Source organism: Seriola aureovittata, chromosome 11, assembly GCF_021018895.1.
Source record: "Seriola aureovittata isolate HTS-2021-v1 ecotype China chromosome 11, ASM2101889v1, whole genome shotgun sequence".
NCBI classification, from domain to species: Eukaryota; Metazoa; Chordata; class Actinopteri; order Carangiformes; family Carangidae; genus Seriola; species Seriola aureovittata.
Genome location: NC_079374.1, coordinates 19,304,875 through 19,318,272, shown reverse-complemented (window position 1 = coordinate 19,318,272; position 13,398 = coordinate 19,304,875). Strand labels below are relative to the sequence as shown.

General features: G+C 38.9%; 1 protein-coding gene across 1 annotated transcript in view; it reads left to right on the top strand.

The window, feature by feature from the left end:
• dars1 (aspartyl-tRNA synthetase 1) overlaps positions 1-13,398 on the top strand; it is a 28,756-nt gene that overhangs the window by 14,649 nt on the left and 709 nt on the right. The window contains exons 8-17 of the mRNA XM_056388952.1: positions 767-847; positions 3,283-3,342; positions 6,075-6,186; positions 7,764-7,898; positions 9,130-9,277; positions 11,314-11,460; positions 11,802-11,844; positions 12,395-12,475; positions 12,942-13,053; positions 13,270-13,341. Of these exons, the coding sequence (XP_056244927.1) occupies positions 767-847; positions 3,283-3,342; positions 6,075-6,186; positions 7,764-7,898; positions 9,130-9,277; positions 11,314-11,460; positions 11,802-11,844; positions 12,395-12,475; positions 12,942-13,053; positions 13,270-13,341 (991 nt within the window). The remainder of the gene's footprint in view (positions 1-766; positions 848-3,282; positions 3,343-6,074; positions 6,187-7,763; positions 7,899-9,129; positions 9,278-11,313; positions 11,461-11,801; positions 11,845-12,394; positions 12,476-12,941; positions 13,054-13,269; positions 13,342-13,398) is intronic.

Genomic DNA, 13,398 nt, shown 5'->3' with positions numbered 1-13,398 from the left:
CTTCTTTTCTTTGTACTGTCCACTCTGCTGCTGCAAAACTCTTATCTTAATACACATATAACATTATGATGGCAGATGTTAGGCCTTGTGGATTTTTTGTCCATCAGTTCATCTGGTTGTATTTTCACCATCCATGAAGTGTAATTGTTCTTTTTATACACATTTGCACAGTTATGGTTACAGATTCTCTTCAGCTCCTACACTCGTTTGCCAATAAAGAGACAGAACTCACAACATTAATTAAATAAATTCAAGATTAATTTGACTGACACTATTATTGTTATTATTATTATTATTAGTATTTAAAATTTTCTCTAGATATCACAATAATAATTTTGGCCACGATAATCATGTAGTGAAAATCTGATATCATCACAGCCGTACATGTGGGTTTATTTTGTGATTGATGCACCATAATAGTTGCGCTTGATGTACTGAATTCAAAAAGTGTAACGTGGTCGCGAAGGAGAGAAAAAGGTCACAGACTTAACTGTTGAGATTTATTTCGATGCTCAGTGGTTTCAGTTAAGTTCTGTCGGTTTTCAGGTCTGCGCTCGAAACCTGTACATGATTGTTCGCAGGACAGAAACACAGTAGTTTTAACACACAGTGAGTCACTTTCACACAGATGAGGTTTTAACAGATGAGGCTGTCACTTTTTTCACTTTTAGTCAGTATGTGGAGTGTGGGTACTTTCCATTGTCAGAAAACGTTATTGGTCTTTCGTCATCTGTGTTTTAGAACTCTGTCTTTTTCTTCTTCGCAGATTTTCGTCATCAGCCAGGCAGAGCCTCGTCTCCCCTTGCAGCTGGAGGATGCTGTCAGGCCTGATGGAGAAGGGGAAGAGGTGAGGATGAATGTAGGGATGGAGAAGGGGGCATGGAGAGCATACTTCACCCATGATCCTCACTGGTGGAGACACCCCAGTGCCATATTTTTTCCACTGTGCCTACTAGTGTGAAATATTTTCGAAACCCAAGGCTAATCTTCATTTGTTTCAATGAAGCAACACACTACAGTTCACAGTAGGACACTTCAGTGGCATTGCGTAGGTGATTGAAATCCTCTTAAGGATCCACCATGACATGGCAACATTTCATTAAAAATGTTGCCTCATGTTCTCTAAGTTTTGTGTTTTAGCTGAAAAAGAGAACATCCACCCACCAACAATTTAGGCAACTGGAATACCATGAACCTCCGTGTGCAGTACATTCATAATGTGAAACTTTTTACCGTCAGATGAAAAGAATCCGCTTGTAATGCCAATAAGACAGCTCTGTCTCAGCCAGGAAAAAAAACACAGCTGTATACTCTGCTCCAGACACTGCTTTAATTTAGAAAATTCTCAGTGTGAGAAAGAGGAACTGACTGTCAGTGACAGTTTACTCTCATGACGTGCATGGAAAGGTTTGGTCTGACTATACAATGGCAACAGCATAATTAACTATCAAGCGCCAATATATTTGATTACTTTATATCAAAAGCAAAAATATAGCATAGCCAAGCAGTGAATTAACTTTACAGACGGAAGATGTTGTCGGTAACGAAAATAGGTAACCGTGTTTTGGCACAGTCAAGGATAATTAAACCTGGATAAATTAAACAAGATCAAGAGCAGAATGGCTCGCACTGATTAACATCACATTGAGAGAGTAAAATAACCTCGTTTTACTCGACCCTCTGCCTGAAAATGTGAATTCATCACACAGTGTTTATAAGAGCTGGCAGCCAGGGTTTAGGGAGCCCTCTCAATTCCAATTAAAGAGATTTGTGCATCGACGCTGAATCATTTGAGAGAATCGTGATGCATTTAAGAAGCCATTATTTTCCCGCCTACAATTTAGGAGGTTATTAGTGATTATTAAGCTCTGGAGCTGAAGTCTTGGGGTGTCAGTCACTGGCTCAACAGCAGGTCAGTTTGATTGGTTATCAATTCAAGAAAGATTATTGTTGTTTTTTTTTTTAGTTCAGTTTTTTAAAATTTCACTATCGTAACTGTTTTGCCTAAAAGATACACAGCATATTTTCACCAAAACTGCATAACCATTAAATAATCATTAGGCAGCACAAATAGCCACTGCAGTGCTCACACTAAATAGATTAATTTACTTGGATGATTTATTTAGTTCTGTTCCTGCAGCACTGTCCTGCTGAAATACATAGTGCAGAAGTTTCTGAACATTTTTGGGAGGGGTTCTGAAATGTTGCCATGCCTCTAAATTATGATCAAGGAAGCATTAAAAATGTTGCTGCCAGCGTCTGCCATGCTCATTTGTGAAATACTGCATCTGTAATGGTGATAGCTGGTATTTTGGAGTTATTAAGCTGCAATTATCATTTGTTCAGTGATAATTGAACAATGTTTTATAGCGATTACATTGATTATATTTGGAATCTGCATTATTTTAATGGATGCAATAAATGCCACACACCAACAGCTGTTGTTATTCTGTAGCTGTAGACTGCCCAGTGTTTTTATTATAATGACAAAATCAATATATGGGTGTCGCCATACAAGAGACCGTCTGTTTATCCAGTAAGTCAATATATGCAGCTGTATCATTATCCCAGGTGTTTTCTGCAGGGAATCAACATACCAGTCACACACTTGTTACAGCACCTGTCTTCCCAAGAGACACAGGCCTTAACAGCCCTGTCTGTCTGTCCGCCTGTCTAACCTTTTGTCACTCTGGGTGGCTGCTGTGTGGAGCAGGATGTGGCTACACAAGCTATTAGCTCAAACCCCAGTGGGTCCTATGAGGAAGCCTGACATCCATGACCCTGGAAGCAGTGGTTCCTCCTGTGATGAAACATTTACTTTTTCATTTGTTGTTGTTGTTTTTTTTTGTCCTTTTCTCTATTATTGCATTTTTGTCCCGGATTGCAGATGTCTTTTTTTTGGAGTTGACCCTGTAATATCTGATGCATGTAACAAAGCAACTGTATGTTTTTTGCAGGTGTTTACGCTGATAGAGCTTGGTAGCTGCACAGTGCTCAGTGTTTTTAATAGGATTAGGAAAAAAATATGTGGATTTGGTTTTGGTTTTTGGTTTTGTCAGATGATAGCCTTGTGTTTAGCTGATACTTGAACTGAGATTTTTATGCTAAAAATTTCATATCGTACCGCATGTTTACCCAAATCTTATTCAGTATGAGGTTTGAAAATCCTCTAAAAAAGTGTTTACACATCACTGACCACAACAGCACAGAGCAGTTGCACTGCTGAATATTTCATATTTGGATGGTTTTTGGTGATGTGATAATGTTTCTGTTTGCCCTCAGGAAGGCAGAGCCACAGTCAACCAGGACACCAAGCTGGACAACCGGGTGATTGATCTCAGGGTAAGTTGTTAACAGAGCTGAGGAAAAACAAGGGGAAAAAAACCCTGAAAATGTGACAAGGCCTGCAGAGTATTTTCCTTGATCTCACAAGTGGCGTCTTCACATTAGAGGCTTGTGAAGTTTTCTGGTGAGATGACAAAAGCTATTAGTTTAGATATTTGAAGCAGCACCTGTTTAAGTTAGCCTTTCAATCACTATTCAATCTATTACAGTGGTTAGTTTTATTAATCTGTTTAACATTTTAGAAATGTCAGAGTAACAACTGAGTCTCTTACATTTTATCTAGTAATATAGGAGACTTAAGTTGCACCTTCTATACAATACAGTTTGAATTGTATTTACAGTGAAAACAAAAAAGGTCAAATAATTAGAGGACAAATGTAATATTTTTTACATTAAAAGAAAGCAGACAACATAAGATACTAAAAGCACTTTGAATGCAATGAAATCACTAAACCTCTAAAGTGAGAAGAGATAGTCTGTGAGTGAATGTACCGATGCTATCTGTCTTGTGCTGTGTGGGAGACATGCGAAGACTATACGAGCAACAGAAGACACGAGCTGCACGAGTGTCTTGTTGTTTTGATCTGTGCCTCCTGCGTGGCTGATGCGACAGGCAGGAAGGCACTACCACCACAGCACAGAGCTGTGTAGCTCACGAGCCTCGCAACAACACCTGTTTTTGTAACACTGTGCACTTTGAGCTCACGGACTCGAGTCTGTCATCAGTTTTACACTTGAGAGCTCAGTGAAGCTATAAAGTGGTTCCCACACTGGCAAAGAGACACTCCAAAAGGGAACCATAAAACTAACCAATAACAATGTAGTTCCTATGGAACTCCCCCTGGAACTTGACCATCCTTAAACATAAAGGGATTCACACTAAATTACAGTGGAAACGTTTACTTGTGTTCATTTTAATTTAGTTTGCATAAGACAGCTGGACTCACAGTCAGACAATCTTTGGACGGTAATCCTGCCTGGCTACGTGGTGTTGCATATGACAATCAGTACCATCAGTTTGTTTACCATATGTTCATTTTAGGGCTGAACTAACGTTCATTTGTGTTACTTGTCGTTACTTGTATTGATCAATCTGCTGTTTATTTTCTTGATTAGCTATTTAATTGTTTGGTCCCTTAAACACCAGAGAACTGTGAAAAATGCTCATCACAATTCTCTGCAGCCCAAGGTGTGACGTCTTCAAGTGACTTGTCCAGAACATAAAGAGTTCAGTTTACTATCATGTAAGGAAAAAAGCAAAAAATCTTCACACTCTATAAGCTTGAACAAGTGAATATTTGGAATTTTGCCAATAAGTAATTAGTTCAACTGAAACAGTTATTTATTATTAAAATACTTTCTAATTCATTTTCAACTTATTATATCATTTCAGCTCTAATTAATTTTGTTGTGTTTCACTTACTCTCGTGAAAAGGAGAAATTTGACACTTGTCTGAAGTTCTGCCATAATGCCGCCATGTTACCTGTATGTACCCATATGTTACTGGCTTATAATACATTAAACAAATGCAGAGAAGCCTTGCCAAGGACAGAGGATCTAATCACAAATCTTGCTGGAGTTACTTAAAATTATGCTTTGAAACCTGCCTGTGGTGAATCGTCACCGCAGTTGGGTTTCAAACCAGGACTGTTTGCCACTGAAAGGTACATCAGATTCAGGTTGATATTTTCTTTTTTTTTTGAGGCTTCACACCATGAGGTCACCATAAGAAAAAAACTGTCAGTTTCAGGAGATCCTAATGACTACCCTCCCTCCTTTGCACCTACTCACTACAGACTTGCTGTAAACAGGAAATGCTTACTAAATTTTGAATGTGTTCTTGTTCAGTCTTGTTTTAGGTCAGTTTTCCCAGGTGTAACATGTGGTACAGCCCAATATATGACACATGACATGTGTGAGTCATAGGTGGTGTGGGGGTTGAGTTGTTTATTTGGTTCACTACCCTTTTAAAGGTTTTGATAAACGTGCTTTGTATCTGGAAAGTTTAGTGTTTTTCTTCACTTCTTCATTTTGCATTATGAAGTACCGAAGTGTTCAGATTGGAAATGAGGGAAAGGTTCTGCCAGACAGCCCTGAGGCATTGTCTACAGATTAATGAGCTTGCTGGTATTTAGACATTATCACCTTTCCATTCTGCCAACTGTCAGTCACACAAAGCATATTCAGGACTGGACAGGCATAAGAGATGGGGAAAGAAGAAGAAATGAAACCTTTTAATTAACACAGACCTGAGCATCCTGAAAGGACAGGGGCCTGTCTTCATGAAGATGTATAATAACAGGAGTTGAGAGCCAGTAAAGATCATTTATAGAAATCTTGTGGTCATTTGAGATGAGTCAGTGGATTTTAAGGGAGTGTTCTCTCACATTTTCTCATGCTCTATCGCCTAACTGATGCAGCTTTGGGGGATTTTGGGGCTTAGGTTTTACAGTTAACTTCTGGTTTACTAAGACCAGTTCTACTCCCCACCTTGATTTCAGTATTTACATTTGTAATAATGGTTTAAAGTTCCTGGGGCTCTTGCTGGGTTTGAATGCATGTCTTGCCCTTGCCCGCAAATAAATGTGTCACCCTTCATGTTGAGAGAAGTAGCAGAATTTGGCAGTCTTGTTTTTCACACATCTGTTACGATTGTGTAATAAATCAAACGAATCATTCTAAGTGTGGTCATGCCTCCTGTGTTTGTGGCTGTTTTTTTTTGTTCCAGACGACCACCAGCCAGGCCATCTTCCGGCTGCAGTCAGGAGTGTGCCAGCTCTTCAGAGACACCCTCACCAAAAAGGGCTTTGTGGAGATTCAGACCCCTAAAATCATATCAGGTGCGAACACACTCTCTGTCACACATCCTGCCTCATGGGAAAACTAAGACTAACACCCTGAATCATTTTCAATTAGATGTATGTTGATTCACACTTGTTTCAATATTACCACCCACAGGTGTCTCCTGAGTCATCGTGTGACAGTTGTAAGGTTAACTTCCTCTTTGGGTTGTCCACTTTTTTTTTTTTAAGACAGCAATTAAAATTAGGAACCAAACTCAGAGTTCAGCTGAAGCTCACAAAAAGTTTCCGAACCACAACACGGTCTAAAATATTTTTGTTCAAGTAAAATAACAGACAAGAAGGTATTAGACAGAGTTTTATTGTTTCAGACCAATCAGGATTGTAATCCAGCCCATGGGGAATTTTGATACATCGATCAACTCTCACATTTCCACACAATGCCCTTCTAATTTGACAGGGGAGGCCTTCCTTAAGCTTGGTCCCAAAAGGCTTTATCCCACATCACTGAAAGAATGGAAGGAATGGAAAAAAAAAAAAACTTGGGATTTAAACAAAAATCTTCTCACCAACATTCAGAAGATTTCGCTGCGTGGCAGCTCTCTCATCCTTGAACCCTTTTCTCAACATCAGGTGTGAGAGGAGACTTTGGATTCTGCATGGACCAGTTCAACTTTTCTATTCCTCAGATGAAATTAATTTCTTGTCTAAAATCTAGAGAGAATGCCCGTAGAAGTGCATATTGTTGATAATGACTGCTGGACATTAGTAAATGGGAAGAGAACTTTAATGTAATCTGGAGTCATAATGGATAAAGATTCTGTTTGTCTCACAACAAATTACTATAGTACACTGATCCCCAGCCCTCAAGCCTCCCACGTGCTTCTCAGATTTGAAATGTGGCGAAACCTGTGGAAACTTTCACTTCCTCTTTTCTTAAAGAGCCAATGATATTAACCAATCCTGGCAGATCTAAATTCAAAACTGCCGCTCTTTTATTTGGCGGCACCTGTAAGTCAACTTGGTGTACTTTTGCAAAAACCACATCTTCCTGCCTGTCAACACCCATAGCAAATACAGTTTGTGCCGTGCAAACCCCCACCCTATTTTTGACGACATGAGAATATTAGATAGTGCCCTCTGACGTCTGTGAAAAAAAGGGAACAGTAAATGTGTTATGTAAGTCTAGCTTATGTTATATAATTCTGAAACCTGTGTTTGTTTGTTTTGGAACACATGCCAGGCAACTGTATGTGATGTTCTTATTGATTGAGGTTTTTTTTTTTATGACGTTTTTCAGCATCCAATAGTTTGGATTCACAAAGTGTGTCACAATTTCTGTTTGCTCAAAGCTGCTGACCTGAGACATCCTCATTTTGTAAAAGAGAGAGAAATTATTGTAAGATTAAACTTTTAGTGAAAAGCCGATATTATCATCATGAGTGGGGTGGTATAAGTTTGAAGTGAGAAACCTGACTTTCCTTTTGAAGCGGTCACTACTGTGTCCAGTGTACTTATCAGAAACTCTATCAGCCCCAGCAGTTAATGGTCATTTTGTGCTGTGGGGCAGTAAGAATCTCATTTCATATCTAAAAGTTGCCTTTTTCCACTTCTAGCTGCCAGTGAAGGGGGAGCAAATGTCTTCACAGTGTCTTACTTTAAAACCAGCGCCTACCTGGCGCAGTCTCCTCAGCTCTACAAGCAGATGTGCATCTGTGCTGACTTTGACAAAGTCTTCTGTGTGGGACCAGGTAAGAATGTCCATCACATATTTCATGTCTCCAACCATGTTTTCATTCACTTATGGCAAATGGCTAAATGCATTTAGATTATTAAACTTTAACAGACCTCCCCGTGTTGCTTTCACTGTGGTCAGAGCTACTGTGGGATTAGTGTGTTAGTGACACACTGGGACTTGTAAAAGACTTTATGATGCTGTTCTGGATTTAACAGAATCTGCAGCTGTTTTGGTGGGAAAACACTGCCACCATTTGATTGAATAAACACAATATCTGACATAACAATATGCATAAATATATATAATATAGTGCCACTATCTAAGAACGGCTAAAGAGGTTCACCAGGCAACAAGCAGATGTAAACAAAAGGCTTGTCTTCAGCACTGAGGAGCGGATGTTATGTTCACTATGTTTGGTACTGTTTTCTTTTTTATTGGTTGATTTAGTAAATGTATGCAGGAGTCGGATGCATAAAATTCTGTGTGATTACAGAAGCAGAAATATCATATTTATAAAGCCACACATATGTATGGATCTGTTCTATAAATCTGAGTCATTGTGAAATTGTGTGCATGTGCCTGATTTCCACTCCATTCAGCTACATGTGGACACACATTTAATCAACCAATTGCATGCCCCAGCCCACAGTCCGTGCTCCTGTAAATGGTAAAAAACAGAAAGCTGCACAGTTTGACATTAGTAAGGCTCTCCAACATCGACAGGGGAAACATCCTTATGCACCACTGTTACACATGGCTCTGGGTAATTATATGTAGCAGTCATGACATTAATACACCAGACAAGTACCTGCAAACCATCATCAGTTGTGATATCTTAATCATCCTCAGAAAGGTAATCAGTACTGATTTAGTTTATAGGACTCATCACAGAGAGTTATGATTTACAATCAATGATACAAAGGAGTGAAAGAGAAGATGAAAGTCGTTGCAGTAAGATAATCACAACAGCATTACTAGAAAAGTGTTTCTTGTAGACAAAATACTTGTGAATTAAGCACAAATTAGCATGGTGACACATCACCTTCATGAAGGAGCGTTGGAAAAGACCCTTCATAGTGTACTCCAGCTTTGTGACCTGGATTTAGGGATTCAGTGTGCTCATCATACAATGACACTGAATTTAAGACCATTTAATTAAAAGATGTGTTGAAACCTGCCATTTCTCCTCGACTTCCGTTTACTCTCTTTAGACATTGATGTCTAAATCTGCAACATCATTTCAGTTTTCAGGGCGGAGGATTCCAACACCCACCGTCACTTGACTGAGTTTGTGGGTCTGGATATTGAACTGGCCTTCAACTACCATTACCACGAAGTGATTGACTCCATCACTGAGACTATGGTCCAGATCTTCAAGGGTCTGAGAGACAAGTAAGATTAGGATTTATATGCTAAAGGTCGAAACTAATAGGCTGACATTTTTGTTTTAACTTATACTCAAACATCTTTTGGCTCAGGTGATGATTGCACCAAAACATGATGCAAGTGAGATGCCATAGAGTCCCAAGTATGTTCTCCTCCTCAACAGAAGATCTGAATTTTCTCAGGATTAGCTCCTGATGTGGAAATTTCATGGATGGCAAAAAGCTGGAATGTTTTATGTCTTAATAAAATTTTTCAGCTCTTGAATCCATTTTAACCTCCTAGGACCTGGCGTCCACATATGTGGACCTCACATTTTGGGTTCTCTAGACCACAATACTAACTTTTTATCAACAAGGGCCTGGTGACCACATATGAGGATATTATACTGCCACTCAGTAATAGAAATGTAAAACTAATGTCCTCATATGTGGACATCATTTTTCTCAGTTCCCAATCAGCCTAAATAGCAAAGAGAAATTAAAAATGCACGCCATGCAAGAGTTCGGGTCTTAGGAGGTTAAGTGTGGTCACACACTGTTGTGTGCTCTGTTAAAAAGTCAGTGAGTTCCACTCAGTCTGACTAGTGAACTGCCAACAAGAAAATGTAATGATGGGGCTTTATTGCCTCCTAGTGGTGTGAATCAGTGCAGCACCTGTAATGAGCTGTTAAAACTGGACTGGATAAAAACATGAGTAGGTGTAACTCTTCTTATGTGTGGAACCTGCAGCTTTTCTGGCTTCAGATGTCTGCAAACGGCAGTAGTTTTAGACTTGGGTATTATATAGATTTTTTTGTTCTCATCATCATGGTAGCACTGACTGGAAAATAATGACATCCAGAAGAATAGTTCTCACACAGGCTGCCTAAATCTTATTGTGTTTTTTTAATGTCCTTTTTATACCTACTGTGTGATTGCTGACTGTAGGCAGCACAAGGATGAGGTCTGCTCCCCTTACAGTAAAGTCCTGAGTTGTCAAAGCTGACCTCCAAAAAAAAGTCTTAGCAATTAAATCATTGATTTTATATATATATATATATATATATATATATATATATATATGGCACAGAATTCTGCTCTCCATTATACACATTCAAATAGCACCCACACCACTTCAATAAAAAACATGGACAAGGCGTAAAAGTTAATCTTCTGTTCTCTCCCTCATTTGATTCTTACTTTGCTCACATGCTGTGGATTCAGTAACTGTACTTGTATTGTTGGATTTTTGTCTTGTAAGCAGCTGGTGTGAATGGAAGATGAAACTTAGGGAGATTTGGCTGATGTCATGATGTGACGCTAAAATGCCACATAATTTATGAAGAAAACAATAAGATGTTTCACAAAGGACAGACAGATGCTCCTTAGTTTTGTTACCACCTCAGAAAAAAAAAAACCCCTTGTGAAAACCAGATCAACTAAGTGTGTGAAACACTGCTCCAGAAATGGGTCAACTTAGGTCACACACCAAACTACAGTCATTAGTTTCAAGTTATGACTATTGTTCCTCTTTCTCAGGACAGTTGGACTGTTTGGCTTTGTTCTTATTATTTTCCAGACTAGTTCTCCTTGACGTATTTACTGAATTTGCATATGCATTTGACTGACGTTTCAGCAACAGATGACTTGGTCTCTGTTAGTTGTCTCATGTTGTTACCAAAACAAATCAAAATACTGATTGTTAGATGTTGGTAAAAAAAAAAAAAAAAAATGCTGTTCATGTATCATGTCACATTGTAATATTGTGATTCAGGGGCATTTAAGTATTTTTACCAACTCCACTAGCTCACTAGCTTTGCTCTGTTTAGAGAGCATGTTTAGTTGAGATTTAAACACTGTACAAACCTGTAAGGCCTTTAAAATATTGAATTGTTATTTTACAAAATGACTGACCTGCGTGGGCTTTGATCCTGGTTAGGTTAACAACCAAAGGCAAATATGTACCCTGTGTGGGTAGGAATTCTGAATATTTGTTAGTAGATTTTAATGTGTGTGTGTGTGTGTCTGTGTCTGTGTGTCTGTGCCTGTGCCTGTCTGCATTAGCTTCCAGACCGAGATCCAGACAGTGAATAAGCAGTTCCCCAGTGAGCCTTTCAAATTCCTGGAGCCCACTCTGAGGCTGGAATACATCGAGGCCGTGGCCATGCTGCGTGCGGCTGGGGTGGAGATGGGTGATGAGGATGACCTCAGGTCAGAATACATCAGAAGCCGTGTGCCCCCACTTCCACCTCATCTTGTCAGAGGATTTGATGTGATAAAAGCAGAAACACATTTTAACATTTAGAGTTTAAAGAGAGGAAGTGAAACATCAGACCAATAATTCAGCAATATTTTAATATTCAAGTCATTCTTGTTCTGTTGAACTATTTATGCTACAGTTAGGACAGACATAGATTCTGTTGGTGTAAATAGACCTGTAGAGCACTAGATAACTATCATATTCAGTTGCAAACAAGTTACAAGTAAACACTGTGACACATTAAGACATATTTAAAGGATACAAGTGAATGCCTTTTTCTGTTATTCTGTAGCACGCCCAATGAAAAGCTGCTCGGCCGTCTTGTCAAGGAAAAGGTATGTTCCGTTGTGTTCCATTAATTTAATGTCAGAGTGTAAAAATATGAATATTGCTTGACTGGACACTGACTGAAAAAGCAGGTTAAATAAAACTTGTTTGGTAGTAAAAAATCATTCTTTGATGGGTTACACATTAAAATCACCACGTTTGCAATCAGCTGTTTGACTTCATCAGAGTTCTCTAAAAAATCATGGCGATCTAATTTACAGTTCATGACACCTGAGTCACAGTGAATTCTGCATGTGGTGGAGTTTAACATAATATTTAGGATTGCCAATTTCATGTTGCCTTGGCAGTGTTGGCAAAAATAGACATATTTTACAGAACTTTCAAAAGTGACAGTAGCATCAAATGTTCCATATCCTGCAGTATGGTGGAAGTTTCATTTTTAGTGCAGAACGCCACAGCAACCGGAAACCCTAAGGGATAAGTTTAAGTAATTAATCACACAGGCTTTTTGCTTCATTAACAAAAGGGGAAACATGAATGTATTTATTAATCCTCAGTTATGTGACTAATGTTTGAATCTACACTGATTTTTCTCAGTATGATACCGACTTCTATGTGCTGGATAAGTACCCACTGGCTGTTCGACCCTTCTACACAATGCCTGATCCAAACAACCCTGTAAGTCTCTCACCCACTCATACACACAGTTGGCTACATAATAAGAAATGTGCAGCAACAAATGTTATGTTAAGTGTGTAAGGTTTTGTAAATTAGTGCATTGTGCATTATAGTCAGAGAGCTGCTTTAGACTTGCCAAAGACTCTTCAGCCTCCTATGATTGCTGGGTATACTTGCTTATTACACTTTTGTTTACTTATTTAATTGCTTATATACTTTTTTAGTTGCATATGTTGTTTTTGTAGAATCTCTGTGGAGGAACTCGACTCGTTTGTGAACTTTGTAGCAATTTGGTCTACTCTCGATCCGCACTGCAGCATCGTCAACTTGCAACCCTCCTTTTAACTGTCCAAGTCTGTCTTTATGTTTCGTGTGTCAGTGTCTTTTTCCCCCTCCTTTCATTAACAGGTGTGTGGATAGCTTGATTCTTGATATCACAGGTGATGTCTCTTCTTGTTTTCATCAGAAATACTCCAACTCCTATGACATGTTCATGAGGGGTGAGGAGATCCTCTCTGGAGCTCAGAGAATCCACGACGCTCAGCTGCTGACTGAAAGGGCCATCCATCACCAGATTGGTAAGAGCAAGTGTAGAGATGGCTCTGTTAAGGTACAGGTAGTGATTTACATATGATTTGTCTCCCTCTGTTGGTGACCAGTGGGAATTACAACTCTGGGAAATTGGTTAGATTGTCGTTTTAAAAATGCAAAGTAATTTCAATTTCAATTTCAATTTCATTTTTTTTTTTTTTTTTTTTTTACAATTAAACCTATTTCTTTTTATGCTACTACAGATCTGGAGAAGATCAAGGCATACATTGACTCCTTCCGGTATGGAGCTCCCCCACATGGTGGTGGAGGCATTGGTACGTACAGAAGACAGATCTCCTGCTTTACTGAAGATGTTTTTAGTATTATTTATA